Source organism: Fukomys damarensis, unplaced genomic scaffold (genome assembly GCF_012274545.1).
Source record: "Fukomys damarensis isolate Sample0158 unplaced genomic scaffold, DMR_v1.0_HiC HiC_scaffold_8, whole genome shotgun sequence".
Taxonomy (NCBI): Eukaryota; Metazoa; Chordata; class Mammalia; order Rodentia; family Bathyergidae; genus Fukomys; species Fukomys damarensis.
Genome location: NW_022900920.1, coordinates 30,993,108 through 31,017,291, shown reverse-complemented (window position 1 = coordinate 31,017,291; position 24,184 = coordinate 30,993,108). Strand labels below are relative to the sequence as shown.

The 24,184-nt window shown below is 47.1% G+C and overlaps 1 protein-coding gene across 5 annotated transcripts in view; it reads right to left on the bottom strand.

Moving 5' to 3' along the window:
- The window catches only part of Stn1 (STN1 subunit of CST complex), a 31,577-nt gene extending 7,426 nt beyond the window's left edge, over positions 1-24,151 (bottom strand). The window contains exons 1-8 of one of the 5 annotated variants that reach the window (XM_010626462.3): positions 23,973-24,151; positions 23,630-23,825; positions 16,828-16,923; positions 11,925-11,993; positions 7,324-7,485; positions 6,580-6,703; positions 4,770-4,941; positions 1,322-1,444 (exon numbers count right to left, since the gene is read on the bottom strand). In XM_010626462.3, the coding sequence (XP_010624764.1) occupies positions 1,322-1,444; positions 4,770-4,941; positions 6,580-6,703; positions 7,324-7,485; positions 11,925-11,993; positions 16,828-16,923; positions 23,630-23,780 (897 nt within the window). In that variant the 5' untranslated portion in view covers positions 23,781-23,825; positions 23,973-24,151. Of the gene's footprint in view, positions 1-1,321; positions 1,445-4,769; positions 4,942-6,579; positions 6,704-7,323; positions 7,486-11,924; positions 11,994-16,827; positions 16,924-20,754; positions 20,845-23,629; positions 23,826-23,972 lie in introns of those variants that run through there. The other 4 variants (XM_010626461.3, XM_010626465.3, XM_010626464.3 and 1 more) reach the window with 4 other exon arrangements.
- Positions 24,152-24,184: the final 33 nt, after the last annotated feature.

Here is a 24,184-nt window from a genome sequence, read left to right as displayed (position 1 = left end):
CTGGGAAGCGCCAGCTTACTGTGAGAAGGGCCTCCCTAGAGGAACCTAGGAGGCACTGGAGGAGTGAAGGGAGGGTGGAGTCGCAGCAGGGGACAGCAGGCCTTGATCACCCCATCCGGACAGTGAGTCACAGCAGGAAGAGTCCAGGCCTGCCGCACCACACCCTCAGTGGCTGCCTGTGGCTCTGCCGCTCCCCAGGGAAGGCTGCCCTTTATAGACCCGGCCGGGCCTGAGGGGACCCACCCCCAGGCCGACAGCTCCAGCCAACCCCGGCGCCTCCACCCCACAACAGGGGCCACACTGGCACCTCACCCTGAGCGCTTCCTCCACAAGTTACTCGGCAGCACTGAAAACTCCAGGACGCGGGCTCCTGGGCAAAGGGACTTTGGGACATGTGCCACTCAGGGCACCCCAGGGGCACTCCGGCTAGACGCCCTAACTGAGAAGACTCACTTCCTTGAGCTTATGTCCCGAAGAGACTCGACTCCAGGCTAGATCCCCAAGGTGAAGGGGGTGCGGCAAGAGGCCAGCTTATAGCTGGGAGAGGAGGCACACGGGCACCCCGGTTTAGGGTCCCGGTGGGAGGTCAGTGGGCACGGCCTGTGGGAGGCCGACGATCGCACTGTGCCACCGAGAGCGTAAATGCACGTGTCCTCCGCTCCCGAACGCTCCTCAGTCAGCCTTACAGACACAGCGCACAGGTTCACAAAGACGGCTGCACAGAGGGCCAGAGTGACACGGTGCCGCAGCACGACGGCCCGCCACAAACCTGAAGCAGGCACGGCAAACACCACGGTGTGGAATAGCACGAGGGTGTCAGGAGGAATGAGGCAGATGTCTAAGGACGGCTGGGGAAGGGGCCTGTGATGTGCTTCTGAGCATATTTAGAGCAGCAGCTCTCAGCTGCCCCGGGGGTTCAGCAATGTCTGGGGATATCTGTGACCATCACAACAGGGGAGGTACGGCTGGCATCAGGGAGGGAAGGACATGGACCCCGCTGAATATCCTATAAGGCACGGGACGGGACGGTCCCCACGGCAAACAGCCACCTGGCCTGCTCAGTGCTGAGGTGACAAGTCCGATTTAGAGGAGGGCATTTTGTGAGAAACAAAAGGCCACGGGAGCACATCTGAACACGTGCGCATTTGTGACCGTGTGGATAACGTCTGGAAGGACATACGGCTAAAGGAGAAAGGCAGGCAAATTTTCACTTCTGACTTTATGTGCCAACGACTAATTTTTAAAAAACGTAAGTATTCACTAGTAACCATATGCTTGTAATTGAAGCTACGAAGGGAAAAATTTAAGTTACGGCTCTCACATAGTACAGGTTGTCAAAACCACCATCCTTCTGGAAAACGAGTCCCTTTTCCTGCAGCAGCTGTATAGCATTCTTAAATATGCGATGTATGGCCTTGGAAGTGGTGGTGTTCTTAAACTCCATCTGTATGGAGAGAAAAAAGCAAGAAAAAAAAATGAAGAAAAGAAGTCAGTTCCACCTTACAGTGCCTGCAGACGCCTCCCAGACCGACTGGTTCAGGAATCCACCCCACAGGCTTCTAGTGTGCTGAGTCAAGAACGATGCAAGTGTGTGCCAGAGAGAGAAGAGAGAAGAAGCTTCCCGGCAGTCATGCTTGTGAACTGCTCAGGCTTCAGCTGTGATCCAGAGGGAGTGGACAATCTGCCCGCAACTCTCACACTGGACAACCTTTTGTGCAACATTTGCTCCTTTCCTCAGTAAGACCGAGGGGCAGAAAGACAGCATGCAGGCCTGCGAGACGAAAGGCAGTTTAAGCCGCGAGCAAGACGGACCTAACAGAAAGGCGTCCAGCAAATATAAACAGTGTGTGATGCTTCCTCTTCAGAAACCCTGGCCTCAGCTGACCTCGGGACATGTTTCCTGGCTTGGTGTAAAGACTGCAGGCTCGGGGGGAAGACCTCTAGCTCCCTCTTCCAAAATGCCAGCAGCTCTTCCTGGACTGGGATCTGTGTCTTATTGTTCAGAAAGAGCAGTGACACACTCATCCAGTTCAGGAAGCCAAAACTGCTCACTGACTAAAACAGCAACTGGTTGAACGAGCCCAGCCCTAGGGTCAGGTCAAGAACTGGGCAGCTCCCTGAAATAAATATACATAGTCTCTGCTCCCAAACAAACTGCACATTCATCCAGCTGTCAAAAGAAACAATGGTTTGCAAGATCTGCTTATCATGTTTCGGGATTGGCTAAGGGCCTAGGTGGAAAAAAAGAAAAGGAGAAACATCTGAATCCCTCTCCTCCTCTCAAATCTATGACACCGTCACAGTGACTTTGTGGGGCTCCACAGCACAAAGTGCCAAAGGCTCTCAGGTTCCTCCATCGCTATGAGCATCTTAGTCTCCCAGGGCTTTATTAAGTGGATCGAATGTACTGACACTGACCTCCCTAACCTCAGTGATGTGGCAGACTAATTCATAATGACGGAAAAATCGTCTCCAAAGACAAAGCAAATTCAGTGCCACAGCCATTCCTTTTTTTTTTCAGTGTTGAGTTTATTGGTACGTTTTAGGAATACAGTACAGTTACATTCATTGAGCCATTCCTTTTTAAACAAAGCACTGGGCAGACACAATTCTCTGCTCTAAAAAGCTAACGACCCTGGACTTCCTCACAAGTGGAGGAGCTACTTCGATGTCTCTCTGCTTCACTACAGCTACCACAGCGGAACTGGCTTCCTGGGCAGAATGTGGGCTTCCCTGGGCGCCAGTTCCTTTGCGAGTAGATGGATGCATCCAAAGGGCGAGGGCCAGTCTGACTTTGTGCCTCCTCTGCATGATTAAAGCAGGAAGGTCACTTTGTCAGTGGACAGCTGGGAAGCTGGGGACTGTTCAGAACGACCTTGGCAAAGGGCAAAGCACAGAGCCATGACCTTCTCCACCCAGGGGTTTTCTGAAACACTATCCCCCAACTCTCGTGAAATGCTGGGTCACTGGGCACATGAGCCTGATGGCAGGAAGAGGTAATTAGGTGTGCGAAAACAACTGAGAAGCAGTGGCCGTGCCCGGAAGGCAAGGGCGTGACCCCGGACCTGCCCCACCAGGATCACAAAGCACAATTCAGGGTCCCTAGCGAGAGTTCATGCATGCACGGTGGCCCCACCGGTAATGGAAGGCCAGGTCAGGTACCAGCAGGCTGCTCTACAGCACCAAATCTACACATACTACCAGGAAGGGACCCTGCTCAGGGAAGAGCTGGGCTTCTTCTGGGGCGCAACAGCATGCTGCCCCGCGGGCACTGGAGCGCTGGTGTCCACAGGCACAATCTCTACAGCACACTCAGTGGACCCGTCTCTGGGGACGGGGATGGGGACAGACGGAGGGAGGAGGGGAAGGACACCCACTTTTAACTCCTACTTCGGGGAACAATTTGAATTTTTGTAAGTATTCATTTCTTCAATCAAATAATTACTGAGAACCTGCTCTATCCTGCCTTGGTTAAGTTGGACAAGGCCTCTGACCTCATGGGTCCTAACTGTGAGGGTGTGAAGTGACATCAACGGGTGGTCAGGGTGAGGGGCAGGGGCAACCAGAACAGACACCTGGGAGGGGAACAAGGTGATATTTATGCTGAGATCATTTATTATTTTAAAGTACATGAGTCACATCACAATAACACCAAATTTAAGAATAAGGAAAGGAAAGCCTAAAACCAAAGTCTCCAATAATTCTTAATTCAGACAAACACCAAACAATTAAAAACATTTGCCTGGTTTGTAGATGGGGAGGGGAGGAGGGGGTGAAGGGAGGGCAGGGGTAAGGGGAAAAAATGAGAATCAAGACTTGTCATGTAGAGGTACAAGATCCCAACAATGAATGTAACTGTCCTGTATCCCTAAAATGTACCAATAAACTCAATTAAAGCTGAAAAAAAAACAAAACAAAAACATGTGCCTGTAACACTACAGGTTAAAAAAAAGGGAATGAAAATTAACTTCAGTATTCCGGGACTTTTACCTATAAACCAGACTGAATACCAACAATGAATGTCTGTCCTGTATCCCTAAAATGTACCAATAAACTCAATTAAAGCTGAAAAAAAAACAAAACAAAAACATGTGCCTGTAACACTACAGGTTAAAAAAAAGGGAATGAAAATTAACTTCAGTATTCCGGGACTTTTACCTATAAACCAGACTGAATACCACTGGATCTTTATTTAAACTCCTAAAACATGACAGATTAACCTAACTCTGAAGAAAAGCTCACGCATTATCCTGCCGATCAGGAACTCGCCTTGGGCACAAAACAAAAACATGTGCCTGTAACACTACAGGTTAAAAAAAAGGGAATGAAAATTAACTTCAGTATTCCGGGACTTTTACCTATAAACCAGACTGAATACCACTGGATCTTTATTTAAACTCCTAAAACATGACAGATTAACCTAACTCTGAAGAAAAGCTCACGCATTATCCTGCCGATCAGGAACTCGCCTTGGGCAGAGGGTGATGGCCTGCCTGTGCCCCTCCGACCACCTGGCTTTGGCCGAGACTTGGACACCCTCTCAGCACGGACGGCCAGGCTCAAGCCTGTACCAGCTTTCTACTGGAGATCAAGGGCACTGAGACCGGGCGGGTCCGGCCCCGTTTCAAACACTTCACATATGAGACCTTTCAGAAACAGAAGCAACACATGCCAGCACTGCGACTTCCGGCCCTCAGCCCACCCTGTGCGTCTCTCCCCAGTCACGGGCACCCACGCTGTCTGCCATAGGGCACACCCACCACACTCGCCTGGTCGGAGCAGCTGCCACGAATCACAGGCTGATTGGCAAGGGACAGCAGGGAGGCCACCGCTTCCAACTCCTGCTGGTAGAAGGTGTGCACTTTCTTTTCCAGGAGGAACTCTCTCACTTTTTCACTCAGCAAACGTGTGAGGCTGGCAAGGTCCAGAGCACCTGGATTGCTGGTGGGGGAAAGCTTTTAAAAGCCCCGCAGAAACTATCACCTCCCTTCCTTGGTATGCGTAGGACAGGAAGTCAGCTGAAATGCAACACTAGATGCAATATTATATTATGTCGATGCTTGTTACTGACATCAGTGGTAGCCCACTCAGTGAACATCATGTTTGTTTAAAATTATGAGGTAGAACTGTAAGAACTAACAGAGATATTCATGATAGACAAAGAAAAAAAAAGTAGAGCTGGGTGTGGTGGCGAATGCCTGTAAACCTAGCTCTCTGGGAGGCTGAGGCAGGAGATTAAAAATTTGAGTTCAGCCTAGACAACTTAGCAAGATCCTGTCTTGAAACACAACAAAAAGGGCTAGACCCTGAGTTCAAGCCCTAGTACCCTACTCCCCCGCAAAAAGAAGCAAAGAAAAGAGTGCAGAATATACTGATGACTATTCATGCACAGAAAAAAAAGAACCTACAGGAAGACTCGGGGGCCTGGTGTGGGTAACCTCTGGGGACTGGCACGCAGGGGACAACTGCCACTTTTTATTTTACACAGGTCTATCATTTGTACTTTCTTTAAAAATTTCCTGGGTGTGTAATATAGGCAGGTTTAAAAAACATTAAAGGGAGGTCTGGGGTATAGCTCAGTGGTATGGCACTTGCCTAGAATGTGCAAGGCCCTGGGTTCTGTCCCTAAGCATTGCAAGAAAAAAAAAAATAGAGGACACGTTAAAAAGGTCCCTTTCTCTCCTCCTCCCATCCTACCCTCCCAGCCTGCAGCCCTAGAGAGCCACTGTAACTGGTTCTTTCATACCAGCAAATTCCCATGTACCACTCCTCCTGGGTTTGCTTTGATTTGGTTTGACTCACTGGTTGAGAACTGCTGTTTAGTTGTTGCCATTGGTTTTTTTGGGTAGCTTTTGGTTATGACATGCTGTGGAATAAGATCTGTTTGTGAGATTCCTCACTGTCATTTTCTTCCTGTCTCTTGCCTTGGGATTTGTTGAGCTTCTTGGATCTGTGAGTTTATAGTTTCATCAAACTTGGAAAAATGTCACCCATATTTCCTTCCAATATTTTTTTTTGATACCGGGGATCGAACTTAAGTCCTTGTGCTTGCGAGGCAGGCAGTGGAACCACTGAGCTAAATCCCCAGCCCTTCCAATATTTTTTTCCTGCTCCCCCTGCCACTCTGTTATGGTTTAGATCTAAACTGTGCTCAAAGTCTCAAGTTGGAAGTGGGGCCTGGCAGGAAGGGCTGCATTCCCTGGGGTGTGGCTCAGAAGAGTATGTCCTCACCCCAGGCTCCTCCCCTCCCTGCTTCCTGGTCACCATGAGGTGAGCAGCTTCCCTTCGCCATGCCCATCCACCATGCTCTTCCTGCCTCGGCAGCAATCATGAGCCAAATAAATCTCTCCTTTAAGTGTGAGCGCCAGGTATTTTGTCTTAGCAATGGGAAAGCTGTCAGTGACATTAATTATACATATGTCTTCCCTTGGCGCTTTTGTACTATTACTGTTCTCTTTGTGCAGATGAGGAAACTGAGGCCCCAGAGGGTCAGAGCTCTGACCCAGGCCAACCCCAGCATCCAAGCCGACGCTGCCTGGCTTTGCTGCACGTCTTGGGCAGGGACAGAGTGAAACTCACCTGCTTGCCTCTTCTCGCTCTGAGGCCGGGCTGTGGAAGGGCTGGTCATATACTCTCCTGTAGAGATCAGGCAGCTCAAGCATTCTTGTAATTTGAATGTTCCACATCGGGTCATCCACTTTATCTAACAAGACCCCGGAGAGAGATGCCACAGAGATTACAGCACGATCAGGTCCAGACTGTGATGACAGCAGGCTGGATGCACCTGACAGCTCCCAGTCAGCCCAGGAGCGGGAAGGCCCTGCCCTGAGCACCAGGAGTGACCTGGAGCAGGTGGACTAGCACTGTGCAGTCATTCGACTGCTACTCTGGCACACAGCAGGGACTGCCCTTGGTATTGCGAGCTGAGCAGCAGCCCACGCAGCCAAAGTGGGGATGGTGCAGGTTTGCCCCATTTCTGAGGGAGTTGTTTTCACATAAAGTGAACAGCTTCAGGGTGCTCAAGAAACCTCCGTGAGTTTGAAGAGGGTGAATGATCTACTGTAGTGGACTGACACTTAAAATTTCAAAGTGTCCAAATAAACCTGCCAATTAGATATAACCATTATATACCTATAATTAACTTTCTTCAAAATAAAATTCAGAAATGCTACACCAATTAAAGAAAGCATGTACACCTCGTAATTTCCCCCATTAGAGTTATGTCTTCTAAACTTTTTGGAAGTCTGACTTTTACCTAAATAAGAGCTCACTGAACACACACCCAGAATAGCAACCAACACGGCAGGAACACGGTGTGCTTACAGTAAGTGGTAGCATGAACTTCCCGCTCTTCCCTGTACGTGCGGAGGTAGCCTCTGACTCGGATAACATCCCCAAGTTCTACCCTGCTTCTCTGCTCGATGGTCTCTTGCAGCTTCTCAAGCTTCGAAATCACACTGAGCTCTCTTGCTGAGCCTGGAGCAGCTGTGAGGGCCGACAGAGCAGAGAGGCATGACCCCACAACGCCACCACACTGAGAGGCTGCACCAGGGGAGCCGGCACATGTGTTCTCCTAGGCACTGGCCCTGCCACAGGGACTCCTCGGAGCCTCTGGAAATACTCTCAGAGCAGGGGGTATAAGCCGTAATTTTCAGAAGCAAAATGAGGAGGACCGGGGATTTGGCTCAGTGGTGCCGCCGCCTGCCTGAGTGTGATCCCCAGTACCAAAAAAGGTAGAATGAAGGGAGCAGAGTAGCCGAGGCCAAGAGAGTGGGCCCCAGGCAGCTGCAACGCCTGCTCTCCCTCCTGTGTACAGGCAGTGCGGTCACACGGCTCTGTGTGTCCCAGGGTGCAGTGAGACAGTGTGTGCCAGGTGTTCAGTTTCCTGGTGACAACCGGTCTCAGACCCTCCAGTGTCTGTGCAGATGCCCCACTGAGCGCTCCTGGCCCAGGCTATTGATGGAGAACCTTTTAGAGACTGAGTGCCCAAGCCCAACCAACCCACTTACCACACAGGGCCAAGACTGTAATTAAACCTGAACACTGAAGTTCTGCTGCAGAAAAAACAACTCCTAAACACGATGTCATCGCAGAGAGGCTCTGGTGCCTGCCACGGACACCGACCGGAGGTTCGCGCAGAGCTCATCGCTCACCTCTCACGACGGAGGAACTGACTCTCACACTGCACATACACGTTCACACTCACTCTGCATGATGGAAAGACACCGATGCACTCAATCCTAAGGAGCCTTCATCACCAAAGTGCCTGCAAACTGCGCGAGAGCAGCCGGGGGTGCCAGTGTACCTCACAACCCCTCCCTCTGTGCAGGTGGGGAAGCAGCTGAGGCGGCAAAGTGGGGGCTGCACAGCCCTCCAGCTTGTCCTGCACTGTCTGCTGCCTGCCCCACAGACTCCCGCTTCGCACAGCCATTGTGATCAGCATAAACGACTTTATGTTGTTTTTCGGCCCAGCATAAATCCAAATACACTCATGTATCCCGCAGAATCTGCACACCACAGCATTTTAACTAGCAACACAGCACTCTGTCTTACTGAGGACAGTTTACTTAGCTCGTCTCACTCAGTATGTCTCTTTTTATAGTTAAAAAGTTTTGTTAGCTATGCAATAGGGATGACGAGACCCCTCACAAACACAGCTGTGTGAGATCTAGTTTTATGTGTATGATCTACTTTAACTCTCACCTCATGAACTTTGACCAACGTCAGATCCACAGGAGTGATAAATACATGCTATCTGTGAAGCTCTGGACAAAACTGTTTTGTTATCTTTGGGGGTCTTCCATTAGGCTTAGTCAGTAATGCACCATCAGAATGTCTGCCAGAAAAAATAACCGCCCACCCAGTCTTTACACAAGGACATCGGCAAGGCGCTTCTGCTGCCAGGACGTTTAACTCCTTAGCAGACACAACTCGAGTCCATGAAGTTTTATTCTGCTCTAAATTGCAAGAGCCACTCACATATGAGATGACCCACTTGCTACTACTCCTTTATGGACAAGCCCTTCACCTCCTTAGCTTTGTTAGTTTCTTTTAAATGTCAGGACATTTCATCAGTGAGCCTTATTACACACACCCTCTACACTCCACTTTCTTTTTCACGTTTTTTTTTTTTTGGTACTAGGGATCAAACTCGGGATCTTGCACTTGTGAGGCAGGCAGCAGAACCACTGAGCTAAATCCCTGGCTCTTTTTCACATTTATATAATTTCATTCTGCTTTACAAAAGCTTTAAAAAAAATCTTGATTTTTGAGTCTATCCCTCTAGACGCTGGAAACAGTTTTGTGTTTTAACTGCCAGGGACTTAGGAGAACTTGACGTGTTTATTGGGAATAATAAACACCTGTCTTCTTTGGGTTGTTCCACACATGCTGTAAGACAGGAAACGTGGTGAAATCTTTTAAACATTGTTATCTACCTGAAGCAATGACTCTGTCACACGCTGATTCATGTCCTGAGGTTGCACTATTTGTGGCTTGGCTTCTAACAGGGCTTCTATGGAGGGTGAGAGTTTCGGCCGCTCGGTCACATACCCTGCCCCGATACAATGCGGGCAGCCATGCTGTCCTGCTCAGAGGCCTTCACTGTAACACCGGTGCTGCACCGAGGGGGTCGGGGGAGGCACATCCGGGGACCCGTGCACACACAGTAAACAGCACCGAGGAAACCAGACAAAAGCAGCGTCGGTGCCGCTCGGCACACTGGGTTTCTCCGCAGAACACAGGCCAGGGTCACCGCCTGAAAGTCTGACTCCTCCATGCTCCTGACCCCAGGCGCTCTTCTTCAGGTGAGGGTTCAGGGCGTTTGTAACCCTAACCTCCATTACACAGACTTTACGGGTGATGATAAATGCTGAAATGAACAGGCCAATGGTCGGTCTGCCAACAAGCCCAGCTTTCATCCACAAGGTGTGCCAAACTGCCCGAGTCGGCTCCAGCCAGCAGTGCCATGAATGGGATGGGGCGGCAGGAGCCCAGCTGGGCTCGTTTTAAGTGGTCTGTGTCATCCTGAAAGATAAATCCCCTCTTCCTTTCTGATACTAGGACCAAGCTTTCGTAGCTGTGCTCATCAGCTAAGTCCACGCGGTACACTGAGTGCGACATTTGTAAGCGTCAACATTATCTTCTTCTTTGACTGGAACATGGGTTGGACTTACACTAAATTTTATTTAAAAGTTTTTGTCTCCATTGCCCACTTTTCGATGGAAAGCTTTTAAACTTTGGACAATTACATTGAAAAGAGAGAACGGGCAAGTTGGGAGCAATTTAAAAACATCACTTCATGTGTACCGAGATGATAATCATTTCCAGGCTTTCTTCTGATATTCTTCTCTCTTCATATTTGCAGAGAACTTCAAATCAAGGCTACCCTCTGTGATTGTTACTGATTCATTACTGATCGACATTTAAGAAATCTTACTGTCCAGATGAATGGCCATTTTGTTGATCTAAAAGTTACTAAATATAAGAATTATATAATTCTCCTGATGTCATTTCTTTTAAAAAAAGTCAATTGGGAAAATTCCTTAAAATCATATCTAAAACAGAGGTCTGCAGACCATGGCCCCCAGCCCAGGTCTACTCACTGCCTGTTTTTCTAAATAAAGCTCTGTGGGGACACAGCAGGCCCATTTGTTTATGTATCACCCATGCCTGCTTCTGTGGTCAAATGCAGGTATTAAGTAGCTGAGACGCAGACCCCAAGTTTCTAGAGGCAGTGGTGGCAAAGCTGGGGCACGCATGTCACAGCAGGCACAGAGCCCTCTATCGGCATCCAGCCAGGTCGCCCAGCAGCTGAGCATCGGACAGCAGCTGTTTCTTCTAAACTAAAACCCGAGTATTCAGGTTTAACTGCAGTGTTGGTGCTTTGTGATAAATAAGTGGGTTTGGCTTGCAGTTTAGGCGCTCGTCTCTAAAGGTTCGTCATCACTGTTCTAGAGGTTCACGTCCAAAACCAGGCAGCCCACTCAGAGAGTCCAGGCGCCAGCAGTCACACAGAGCCAGGAGACAGTCAGAGACCTGAGTATCAGCCCCTGTAAGGCGCTGCCTCCAGTGACCTAGGGACCTCACGCTAGGCCCTGCCTCTTGAGTGGCCACAGCGCCTCCTGCTATGGCCACCCCCACCCTGAGGAGTGGGCCTTTACGGGTGACCTTTTGGGGACATTCATCCCAGCCACAGCATCAACACAGCAGCCTTGACCTAGTACTCTGCATGCATGGCTCCAGGCTGAGTGTTTTATAAAACAGGGAAAGGGAGCTGCCAATTCCTGTAGCTTCTCCAGAGCCAAAAATGATCAGCAGTATTGTACAATACTTTTTAAATAGTATGAACCAAACTTTTAAAATTACCCAAGAAGGCAGAGGTTGTAGCTCAGGGGTAGCGTGCTTCTTAGCATGCACCGGCAGCACAAAACAAACCAAAGGAGTACTCAGGAATTATTAAAGTGCATGTCAATGACCCCAAATGTTGTTTCAGTTAGGCAATGGGTACAATATACAATTTTAAAGCTCTTTGCAGTTTATATTACTTAATGGCTAACTTCCAAAGGAATCCCATCCTAACAACCTTAGAGGCCCTGGTATCCAGCTTAATATATTAGAAATTCGGAAAATCTGGATGATAGCCGCAGAGGGGCTAGCAGGAAAAGCAGTCTCCAATTCTGGTCAAGGATTACAACCTGGAAGAAATGAGCAACAAAGAGATGGGAGAAAGAGAAGTAATTGCACATTACCCACCCTGGTGCCAGTTTCAGAGCAGCCGAATCTGAGTACTGTGTTCCAAGTCCCTTGCTGCATGCCACGGGAGAATGAAAGTGAAAACTCAGCCCTAGAGCTGCTCCAATGAGCCGCCTTGAGTGAAATCCAGCGGCTAGCCAAAGAGCAGAGGAAGAGGCAAGCAGAATTACCTGGTGAAGACTTGGCACTGCTTGGCTTCTTCCAGCAGATGCAGTTTATAACTCCTGTGCTATCATCCACTGCAAGAGAAGCACAGAAGGGTAGGAGAGATCTAAGTACAGCTGGTGAGCTCACGAGTCATCATTACCCTCAGCCACATTGAAAAATGACATTTCTCATAAGCTTAGATGGGGAAAGCCCTTAGCAGAGTTCTCCACCTTTAAAATCCAGTCTCTCCCCATATACCAGTGTGGCCTGCACACACGTGAGCAGAAAGTATGCGCCCAGTGGGCAGCGCCCAACACTTCCCTACCCTGCCCAAGAGTGCCAGCAGGCCTCATCTGCACCCCGCTGCCAAAAGTGGCATCCTAGGCAGTTCCTGCGGAGATCTCCACGACTGCCCACACACAAGGTCAGCCTTTCGCTCCATCCTGAAGACAACATCACACAGCCTGCGGTCGAGGGCACCAGCGCCCAGGGCAGAGCCTTCTGTTACCACCTCTCTTTCTCTAGCCGCTGGGGTCTCAGGACAAAGGGTCTCACGTTGTTTGGCCAGGGCTTCTCTCTGCCCAGTTCTTACCCCTGCAGGAGATGCAAGGGGAGCCAAGCATAACACAGAAGGGCACCATTTTATTTTCCTAATAGAAAATAGTTATATCCTGGCCACAAAAAATAGTACTGGTTCAGCCTGTTTTACTTCTAATACAAAACAAGCCAAATAATTCCCATGGTACCTGTAGAATAATTGGGAGATTTTTCTTTGCCTAGTTTCTGACAGACTCAGAATCAAGGTTACTAAGCACAGAGTAGTGGGCCTCGTAATTAAAGAAGAGATTAAGCAGACTGCTGTGAAATCACACATAACATAGAAGAAATGTAAGGCCAAAATATTTTATTGTAGGTTTGAATCTATGTTGAAAGAAAAAGTCAAGAATACATCTTAAAGTAAAATAAATTCTAGATGTGTCTCATTATATTAGAAAACATGGGTTAATATTTCAAGGTTTTGGTTGGTGGGGAAAGACAGCTTTAAGCACAACCAGAAAAAGAGAATCTGTTTTTTTTTTCTTCAACATTTGAGTTTATTGGTACATTTTAGGTATACAGTACAGTTACATTCATTATTGGGACCTTGTACCTTTACATGACAGGTCTTGGTTCTCACTTTTTCCCCTTGTCCCTGCCCTCCCTCCACTCCCTCGGCCCCTCCCCATTTACAAACACTTTATTTCCATTTTTTCATCCTATTTTTTTCTTTTCCCTTATTCCCTTTCCCCTACCCTTCCCACTTTCCCTATATCTTTAGCCCTTTTCTTCCTATTTCACATTGTCAGTTATCTCATTAGGATCTTATGTATTATTATAGTTTTTCACACCAGAGAAACTATTTGGTATTTACACATGTGTGACTTATTTGTTAAAGCTAGATGTCAGTCTAAGTTTTAGAACAAAGGAAGAATGGGAAACTAAGAAAAGGAAGACACAATCGCTCATAATGACCATAAAAAGAAAATCCAAAAGAAAGTCCGTTTTTCTCACAGACACTGATTGTCTTCTCTAAATTAATAAAAATTATTTTAACATAAACTATATTTAAAAAAAGTAGAAACTCTTCAAGTAACTAAAGATAATGCTCTAAGGCCATTTTCACAGCTTTTTTTGTTGTTGTTTTAAATGCCATTACATCTAAATTAACTCACATTTGACCAAATATTTCTAAAACAGTCCAGGAGAACTTGGTTTTTTAAAAAGTCTGACAATTCTTGCTGATGGACAGCAATTTTCTAAATGATGGGGTTAGTGTCTAAATATATAAAGAGCTCATATAATTTAGTAAGACCAAGCCACAAGAGAAAAAGTGGCAAAAAAGAATATGCACCTAAAGGAAGATACAAGCATGACCAATAAACGTGTCAGTGTGCTAAATTCACATTTATCATGAAAAAAGAGCCGGTTTAAATAATATCTCATCATCTGTTAGATAATGATATTCATATGCTGTGAGTGGAAGTTTAAATTAGCACTAAATTTCTACAGTGCAAGTTTAAAACATACATCAAATTTTGAAATGTATATATATCCTCTGACCTAGCAATTGCTTCCAGTAAACTACACCAAGGAGAAAAACAGAATGAGCGTGTCGATTCAGACACCTCCTGTAAGGCTGTTCACTGGGGTACTGTTGATGACACTTGAAGCTGTAAATAACCTAAATGTTTACAAACATGGAACTGACGGAATAAGTGACAGTAACAGTGCATGAGGATAAAGTGTTGCAGTGAAGATCCACACTCACCGCTAAGATACCGGTGACTGACTGTAAAACCGAAATCTTACATATCTTAGAAGTCTTACATATAATCTATGTAAAACAAACAGTAAAATGTAACATAAATTATACATTTTTTCCAGTACCAGGGATCGGACTCAGGACCTTGCGCTTGCCAGGCAGGGGTGGCACCACTGAGCTACATCCCTGGCCTTGGAACATAAATGATTTTAAAACACTGGGTGCTAACAGTATTTTTTTTAGCATATGGGAAAAGAACCCCACATTCAATGTATGCACTGACTGTGAGTCTAATTTCAAACATAAAGAAGACAAGACATACGTACAACAGCACCAAGGAAATAAGGCATTTGTTAAATATCAGCACATCAGGAATATCAGGAACAATGTTCACCCAAACTAGAACACTGTTTTTGTCTGGTTTATCGAATTTCACATGACTTGTATGCACATCATTAACACTGTCTCTAGTTTTAAATTCCCTTTCATAATGAGTATCACTTAAAGAAGCAAAGAGTTACCAAGGACATCTGGGTTTAAAGAAGGTATGATGTATCCAGGTGCACAACTTCTTGGGATAGTTGAAACTTCATTTATGATGGAAACTCAAAAAAACAAAACAAAACAAAAAAATACCCCTGAGTAGATGAATGTCTGCCCTAGGAAACACGAGGTCTTTCTGGTCTTGGCCCAAGCCTCCCAAAGCCTGCAGTCTGAGGTTCTCTGTGCACTGTGGGCACCGCCACCAAACCCCAGCTTCCCTGGTTTACAACCTCTCTCAGCAGCCCCCGAGTCAGGGTCCCACGGCCTGCTGCCTCCCCAGCTTGGTGGCACTGTGGGCACCAGAATGTGTCAGTGTGGGCAGAAGCACCCCCAGCTCTGGCCTGTGGTGAAATGGGCAGCGGGGTGTGGCTGCCTGGAAGGTAAGCTGAGAGCCACCTTGGGCCTGAAGACAGCAGGGACAGAAGCGGCTCACCACTGGAACAGGCCAGGTGAGAATGAGTCACAAAAGCAATTCTGATTACTTCCACATTCAGATGTCTCTGTTTCCGTGCAGCCCACACATGTGGCGGGCTACTGGCTCAACTCAGAGGGAAAGGATTCTTGGGAAGAGTCAAGCACACAGCCTTAATCTTTCCATAACGGGAAGAGGGCATAAGTGATGCTCTGTTAGGTCATAGGCTAATTTTGACCTGCTTCCAGAGCCAGGACTGAGGTTTCAACAGTCTTCCTTACTTCATCTGAAAAGCAGAAAACAAAAAACCAGATCCAGATGATTTGGGGCTGCGGCCCTGGACAAGGAAGGAGATGAAAGGAGAGAGACACCTCTTATATGTAGTCTGCAGAGTACACAGAAGACTGGACCCACAAATCTCCATCACTAGAACCCTAAGCAAATTCCTGAGCTTCAGTTTTCTCATCTACAAAATGGAAATAATCTGTCCTTTCTATTTCAAAAGACCAGTGCTTCGGCAGCACACACACTAAAAAATACCAGGGGGAAAATAAGGTGAATGATGACTGTAACAGTGCTCTGTAAGCTGAAAGACACTTATTTTCTCACTAAAAGGCAGGCAGGAAGTACTTTATTGTACTACAGGTAAATGCACTCGCCCACAGCTCACTGTGCCCACTCTGAGAAACACAGGACCAATCTCTTTGGTCAGATAAAGCAGAGGAGAGATTCAGTGTGTGGGTGCCTGACAACAAAGTGATCTATTCCAGATTATGCACTGAGAAAAAGCAGAAGGCATGGGAGATCTCATCTCTCACACATTATTTTATAAGCAGCAGATGGCCATCGTCAGGAAAATGAACTAATGCTGAAGAATGCAGTGATGTATCTATAATTATCAATCGTGCACAGACTGCCAAGGAAAATTCTTGCTCACTAAGTCTGATTTCTTCCATCTCCCCTCAAGTAGAGCAAAAATACAGATCCAAGGCAGCATCCCCAAAAGCAACAGTGTCCATTATGGCAAAGGTTTGGAATTCAGTGAAGTTTCCCACCAAATACTTAACTTGGCCTCTTAACTAGAGAATCTTGAGGATGTAAAAGGAAATACATTAAAATACTTACGTTCAGCTCAAAACAATCAAGAAGCACTATGCTAAAATCACACTCTAACAACTCTCTGGTATCCAAAATCTAGAAACCCTTTATAAAGTGTCCTTCATCATAATGGAGAACTGCTCTGAGTACCAAACAGCTTTTTAAAACATTCTTCTGGATATAGATTTATTGTTCACACCTTCGTGTCTCCCAAGAGTCCACTCCGACATTAACCTGGCCCCTTCTTTGGGAAGCATCATCATCACCACAGCCTCCAGCTGTGTCTGGGTTCAGGCGTCCACCCTGCTGATCCGCTACCCTGCAATGCTGTGTTTTCACCCTTCCGCCTCCTGACTCCTGGTGGCGGCCGCTTTACGGTGTCACTGGCATCACTCTACCTCGTCTTGTTTGACACTCAGTCCACCTGTGGGGTTCGAAGAGGCCCCCGGCAGAGGACTGTGATTTATGGGGGTCCCCAGCAGCTCTGAAAGGCCAGGGCTGTGTAAAATCCAGCTTTTGGCTACATGGGGACTTTCTACCACAGCTCAATTTTGAATATAACCGCTCTTACCTCCGTAACTGTAGAAAGTATCTCTTTCTTTCATTGCAATGACGGTTCCCAGGATGTCTACTTGTTTTATTGGATGCCCATTGTATAAAAAGATACCTAAATTTTTAAAAAAGCAAAGTTATAGATGATTAATTTTCTGCTTCACTAAATGTCTTTTGGGGGTGGTGCAGTGGACGCAGAAAGTGGAAGCGGGCTGCGATCCCAGTCTTAAAGAAGAGCCCTTAGAGATGGCTCCAGGAAACCCAGGTCACCTTTGCAAAGGTCACGCAGAAAGTCTGGCTTTCGCTAAGGTTTCACTTGTGCAGAAACGGGAAAACTAGTGCAAGATTTAGTGAATTGGCTTTCTACATGTGAACGCGAAATTACCTCCAAGAACACTCACAGGCCTGAAAATGGTCATCCCACGATGGGACCGACACAGGACAGGAAAGAGAAAGGAGACCCATGAGAATGTCTTCTCTGACTTTTTTTAACCAGTGCTTCCCTAAGAAATGGGTCATAATTTCTACGAACTAGTGAGAGCCCCACCTTTCTTTTCTTTCTATATATCAAAAGATGATATATAGATTGCAAAATACTACCCGTTGGGGCTGGCAGATTACAAGACAAAAATTTCAAAAACTTTTTTTAAAAACTCTGTTTTCAACTGGGCATGGGGATATAGGCCTATAATCCCAACACTCAGGAAACTGAGACAGGAGGATCTCCATGAGTTTGAGGCCAGCCTGGGCTACACAGTAAGACTCTGTCTCAAAACAAAAAAAACTAAACACCAAAACAAACACAAAAAACCCCCTCTGTCTTGAAATCTCAGAGTAGAGATTCTGGCAGCCAAGTTCCTGCTAGAGGAGCAATCTGAGGGAGCCTGTTTTCTGGACCTGGGAGCTGGGTCTGATTCTGACTCCCGGCCCCTGCAGAACCACCCTTCTGCTCCTGCCCTCCTCACATGAGCTCCCTGCTTCCACTTAAGTGACATGTGCTGTGGTCCTGTCGCCTGGCCCAAGGTACCCTAGCTTCCTCTCCAGCCTCTGCCCAGCAATGGCTGGGCGCTACTTCCAGCAACAGGTTATCCACTTCTGAGTGGCCATTCTCTTTCCAAGTAAACATGTGGATTATAAACAAAGAGGCCATGATCACCTCGGGTGCTTGCCTACCTCCTTCCCTCCTCAGTCAGAGCCTGGTCAGAGTCTCCGCGCTCCAAGCCTGGGGGACTTGTGGCCTGGGCAGGCTGGCCGCTGCGGAAGGCTCTCTTGTTCCGTCTGAGGACAGAGGGCTGGGGGCGAGTTGCTCACCACACAGTCCCAGGGGCAGATAAAGGACCCGAACCTCAGTCTGCTGGGCAGAGGCAGGAGTGAGGTGGTGGGAGAAAAGAAAGCACACAAAGCAGGCTCCAGCACTCCGCAACCATGCTTCTCAAGAGGACTCTGCACAACCAGGGGGCCATGAGCTGAAAACGGCAAGGCCACAGAAGAGCAGGAACAGGGGTTGGATGCCACCCCAAAAAGTCGCCCCCATCCAGGAGCTGGGCCTGAATGGGGATCCACAGAGAACATATGAACTTTTAAGGCCTTTAAGATGGACGAACAGCTGGGCCCCTGGTGCTCTGCCTGGGTTGAGATCTTTGGAAAAGGCACTGAGAGAGAAGACTGGACTAATGGTACAGCCAGTGACATCTCCAAGTCACCTACAAACTCTGTACCTTGCAAAAATAAAAACAATAGCCAGGCGTGGTGGTGCATGCCTGTAATCCAGGCACTTGGGAGGCTGAGGCAGGAGGATCACCACAAGTTTGAGGCTAGCCTGGGCTACACAGTGAGTTTAAGACCAGCCTGGACCACACGGCGAGACCCCGTCTCAAACAAACAAACAAACAAACAAAAAATAAATACAAACAATGACTAGGTATTCAACTGAGGTCATAGTAGGCTTCCTCAGAAAAAGGACTCACTTGGGTCCTACAAACTTCTACTCCACAGGTTGCCTTTGAGGACACAATGAATCCTTCCATTCCCAAAATGCAACATCGTAAAAGCATCACTAAAAAGAGAAGACAAGAACAGCAGAAAAGTAACACAGGGCATGAATGTGAAATCTCCATGGAAACCAGAGGAGGAGGAAATGCATTATGTACAAATACAGCAGAAATGTCTCACAGTACACGGAAACACGCACCGAGCGAATGAGGTGCTCAGTGTCTACAAAAAGACAGTTGAAGATATGGAAAAGATTAGTGAACCACTTCCTTCAGAGCAAGACTTTTCCTATGAGAAGGGAGCTCCAGGGAGTTGGAGAGAAGTGCTGTGGATCCAGAGAAAGGCTAAGAAAATGATCACCAGGACAGGTTATATGTGCCATCAACAAAAAGACATTAAAAAGAAAATGATCACAGACAAGCGCTAGCGCCCTCATGTGCCAGCCTTACCGTGAGGCCCTTCTGTGCCTGCTCTTCCCATGTAGCCCAGAGGCCTGTATGTACCAGGGGACCCTCACATCCTTCAGGCTCCCAGGAGGAGGAGGGGGCACTGCTGCGAGGGATCGGGGACCAGGCTCACAGGCAGCTTTAAAGCAGACTTCAAATGGCTGACCTTGAACCTCACATCCACAGCAAGACATGTGCCTACTACCTCTTCTTAAAAGTATGGCACTTTTGATGGATCTCCTTTCCAGTATAATTGCTATTTCACTGATGCTGTACTTGCTCTCATTGAAATCTGACAGCAAAAAAAAAGTACCCAAGATGGTATTTTCACAGATCTATACTAATACAATTCTTGTGAACATAGTCATCCCGGGTATTCATGGGAGGTGGGGTCCAGGACCTTCTGTTGATATGAAAATCCAAGGATGTGCAAATCCTTATAGAAAAATGGCCATTAGTATTTGCACATGACTTACCATGTTCTCCAAGTAGTTTAAATCGTCACTTATTTTAGTACCCACACAATACAAATGCTATATAAGTAGTTGCTATACTAGACTGTTTAGGGGAAAAGAAGTAAAAGACTATAACTCAGTATCGACACAAACTTTTCCCAAATATTATCAACTCGAGATTGGCTGTGCCTATGGATGAGGAACCTGTGGAGAGGGAGGACTGGCTGTACAGTACACCTACTTCACTGTGTTAGGAAGAGAGTGTAAGTGTTGTACATTGATCTAAAAATATGAGACTTATTGTGGCATTGGGATGTCTATTTTTTAGTTTTCATCCGTGGTTCCTGGCTTATAATTTGCTTCAACACAGGTCTCAGAAACTAATTCCGCTACATTTAGGTGGCCACAAAGAAATTCTCGACTGATCCTGTCCGAGAGTAGGCCATAAAAACCCCTCATTCAAGAGGGGTCCTGCCCCACACCCTGGGGGAAGGAATACTTCACAGAGAGGCCATGAAGAACCTGGACAGGGAAGTCTACAGCCATACCACCCGGACTATGCCCGATCTCATCTGACCTCGAAAGCTAAGGGTCGGGCCTGGCCAGAATCTGGACGGGCCGGTCTTGCTTGCTGGCTTATCTCGTTTCTTAGCAGTGGGTCAAGGCATTTTGTCCGGCTACATTTCAACACAGCTGTCCACACTTCCAACATGACCATGCAATGAAGTCTCCATAAACCCCAAAATGTGGGGCTGAGAGCTTCCAGGAGGGTGGCGCCAATGGGGAGGGCACGGCAGCTCAGCACCACCTCTCCTCCAGCTTCCTAGCCATCTGCCAGTAGCTTCTGTAACGCCCTTCGTGATAAACTGGTAAACATGCTTCCCTCAGTCACGTCAGCAACCCATTTGTGGGAACCCTGATTACCACCAGACAGTCACAAGCAGTGAAAACAACCCAGGGCTTTCAACTGGCACCAGAAAAGGCGTCTTGGGAACACAGCCCTCAACCTCTGGGACCCGACACCATCTCTGGGTAGACAGTGTCAAAACTGACCTGGATTAGAGGACGGCCAGCTGGAGTCCACTCTTGCTTGCTGGTTGGGGGGAGACCACCTTATACCTTTTGGGGTCACAGCTTTCTACACTGTGATGTAAGAGCAGAGACAAAACAAGATAGTTTTGTTTCCTAACACACAGCTAGTTTTAAATCAAAGTTGGACATGTGAAGACATTTAAAACACAGACTATTTCTGTGTTTTATGAAGTATTATTGTTTTTTTAATACAAAAAGCAAAACCCATAAGCAACGTAAATATCATCACCGTTACAGTCAAACTTGACAAAATAGTTATTGTTAAACCCTAAATTCAGTTTTAGGAACATGACATTTTTACAGTCATCTTGCAATTCATTTCTAATGCTAAATTCCCAGTTAGATTAAATTTTACAGGTGTAGAGCACAACCCCCCACAGAAGGGCCGTCACCTCAGTTACTAGCCCCAATTTCTGTGGGGATCCCCGGGCAACCTTCACTTTTGACCAACTGGCCGTCGATGTGGGGTTCCCATGACTCCCTCAGGTGTAACAATCTGCTAGAAGACACGCAACTCAAAGTGCTATACCTGTAGTTCCGCAATGGAAGGTACAAATCAGGACCCACTAAAGGAAGAAATGGCATAGGACAAATGGGGAATCCAAACGTGAAGCTTCATATTCTCAGACACAGACTCTGACACACCAATGTATGACCAGCCAGGAACACTCACCCAGGCCTCAGAGTTTTTACTGGGGTTTCATAATGTAGGCATGACTGACTCACAACCATATGAATGAACTCCCTGAATCTCCAAGGGCTCAGACTGATTTAACTTGGGCCCAAATCCCAACCAATGGAAGGCTAACCTGTGGTGTGAAACTGAGGGGGCCACATAAGGCACCTATGAGCATTACTCAGTATGGCTTCAGTGGCAGGCTGTCACAAACAGCAGAGACACTCCTACCCCTCAGGAAATTGCAAGGGTTCAGAGGTCACCTCCCAGGTCCCAAGACAAAGCCAGGCAAGTTCTTTATCATAGCAACCCTGGATTTATGTTTCATCATTTTTGGGGGCTAAGCTTTGTGGTTTTAGGATTTTTTTTGTGTGGTTGTTGTTTAAACATTTCTAAATTTCATGTAGTTACAAATTTCCTTTGTGTATGTATGTGTGAGTGTGTGGGGATTGGATCTGAGGTGCTCTACCACTGAGCTACATTCCTGGCCCTTCTAAAAATTTTAAGATAGGATCTTGCTAAATGGCCCAGGCTGGCCTCAAATTTGCAATCCCCTTGCCTCAGCCTCTTAAACAGCTGGAATTACAGACATTCACTGTCATACCCAGGTGCAAGTTTCCTCTTTATGGAAAACCAAACCAAACCAAACCTAACCAACAAAGCAAAAACCTAGACAAGTGATGTTCTCTATTCCTCTGAACCCTAGTTTAGTCTGAAGAAAATCACTAAAATTGTGGTTGATATCTACTTCAATCATGAGGTTTCCTTAAAAAAAGAGAACACAATACTAGTTTTCACTGGGTTGTTTTAGCACATCCTAACACCTTCTGCCTGAAGGAAGTTAAGCCCCTGCATCTGTCTCTGATGTTTGCTTGCTCACCCACAGATCTTTAAGCATTTCGTGGGAATTAATTTCTTCCTGAGGAGAGGAGCTATGAAGAATACCAGATTGCTGTGGAAAATGGAACACTACGGGGGAGGCTGGCTGCCTTCCAAGGCAAAAAACAGACAACGTCCAACAATAATGAGGAAATGAAGGTGTGGTGAAAAATCCATACAAAAGGCTTCAGTGTAAGGTCATCCAATGAACTCTCATCGCAGTAAAACTGTGGCTGCTTGAGATTCCTCCTTCTGACTCACACACAGCCAGCTATTCAGAAGGCTCATGACCAGAAAGCTATTAAGAGTAAAAAAGTTTAAACAAACATCTCATATAGTACAGTAAACACATTAAGAGCCACCCACAGCTACTTGAATTATTCAAATCTACCCCAAATCACATTTGTTGTACTTTTAGGCACCTTCAGTAACCACTACTCTAAAAAAAAAAGACTTTTGTTTTTTTTGAGACAAGGTCTCCCTATGTAGTTCAGACTGGCCTTGAACTCACTATGCAGCCCAGGCTGGTCTTGAACTCGAAGTGACCCTCCTGCCTCGGCCTCCCAGAGTGCTGGGATTACTGGGATTTCAGGCATGCGACACCACGTAAAGCTAAAAAAGATTTTATTTAACTATAAAATGTATAATGCTTTGTTCTTTCAATTGCTATTTCTTTTTTGGCTTTTTGAGATAAGGTCTTGCTATGTAGCCCAGCCTGGCCTGAAACAGGTGATCTCACTGACTCAACCTACCCGGAAGGTGCTCCCACTGCTGTTTCTTGAGGGTCCAATCACTACATGTCAAGTGCTCCTTAAACTGCTGTGGTTATACAGGTGAACAGATCCTTTCTCCCAGGGAGCTTATATTCTTTTGATTCTAATTCAACAAAAAACAAATCCTCACAAGATCAGGCACTGTGAACGCATTTTTACAAAGAAGAAACCTAAGCTTTACAGGTGAGCCACAGGTCCCACAGAGGGTAAAGGGCACAAAGAGGCTGAGGAATGCCTGGTCGGGCGATCTTTCCAAGAGACCAAGAAAAACAACTGAGAATTTTTCTATCTGCAAGACATACACTAGTAAAACCTTCCTCTGCACAAAGGTTATTCCTCCCATCTGTTTTTTTTAAAAATAGACTGTTTATAACTTGCAAAGAACTCACAAGAGGGTCCAAGCTAGGTCATTTTCAAAGTGGAAGCAGGGAAGGCCTCCTCATGGCCCCAGGCAGGCAAGGAGTGCGGACGCAGCACAGGTGACCTACCAGACTGCCCGGCCACGTACCTGGCATTTGGCGGGATTCCTTCATGGCCAGGATATCCCTGATGTAGAGTTTTGCAAAGGCTACAAACACAGGATCCAAACCCCACAAGAGGCAAGGAGTCTCGTCACACCGGCTAGATTCAGACTGCATCAGGGGACTGCGCTGTGGCATCCACTTTAACAAACCCTAAAGGCTCTGCTTCGCGTAGTCAGGGACCTGTGTGAAACACAAAAATCAGGACCGGGGAAGTTAAGTGGGGGTGAAACTGGCATGGCCTGGAAGCCGTCCCCAGGCGAGAATCCAGAACGCCGCAGGTGTAAGCCCAGGCGTCTGCAACCCAGTCAGGATCTTCCCCGAAACAACCTTTCACCCGGGAGCGCGCTGAACCGCTTCCACAAGCGGGTCCCGGAAGTCACCGGCACCCTTGCGGCCGCACATCAGCTGGGGCACGCTAGGGCTGAGCCGCGCAAGAAGGAAAGAGGAAACACAGGGACCGGCTGGCGGCCCCTCCCACCGCGCCCGCGTCCAGACCGGCTGCCCAAGTCCTGCCCACACCTCCCGCCCGCCACACACCC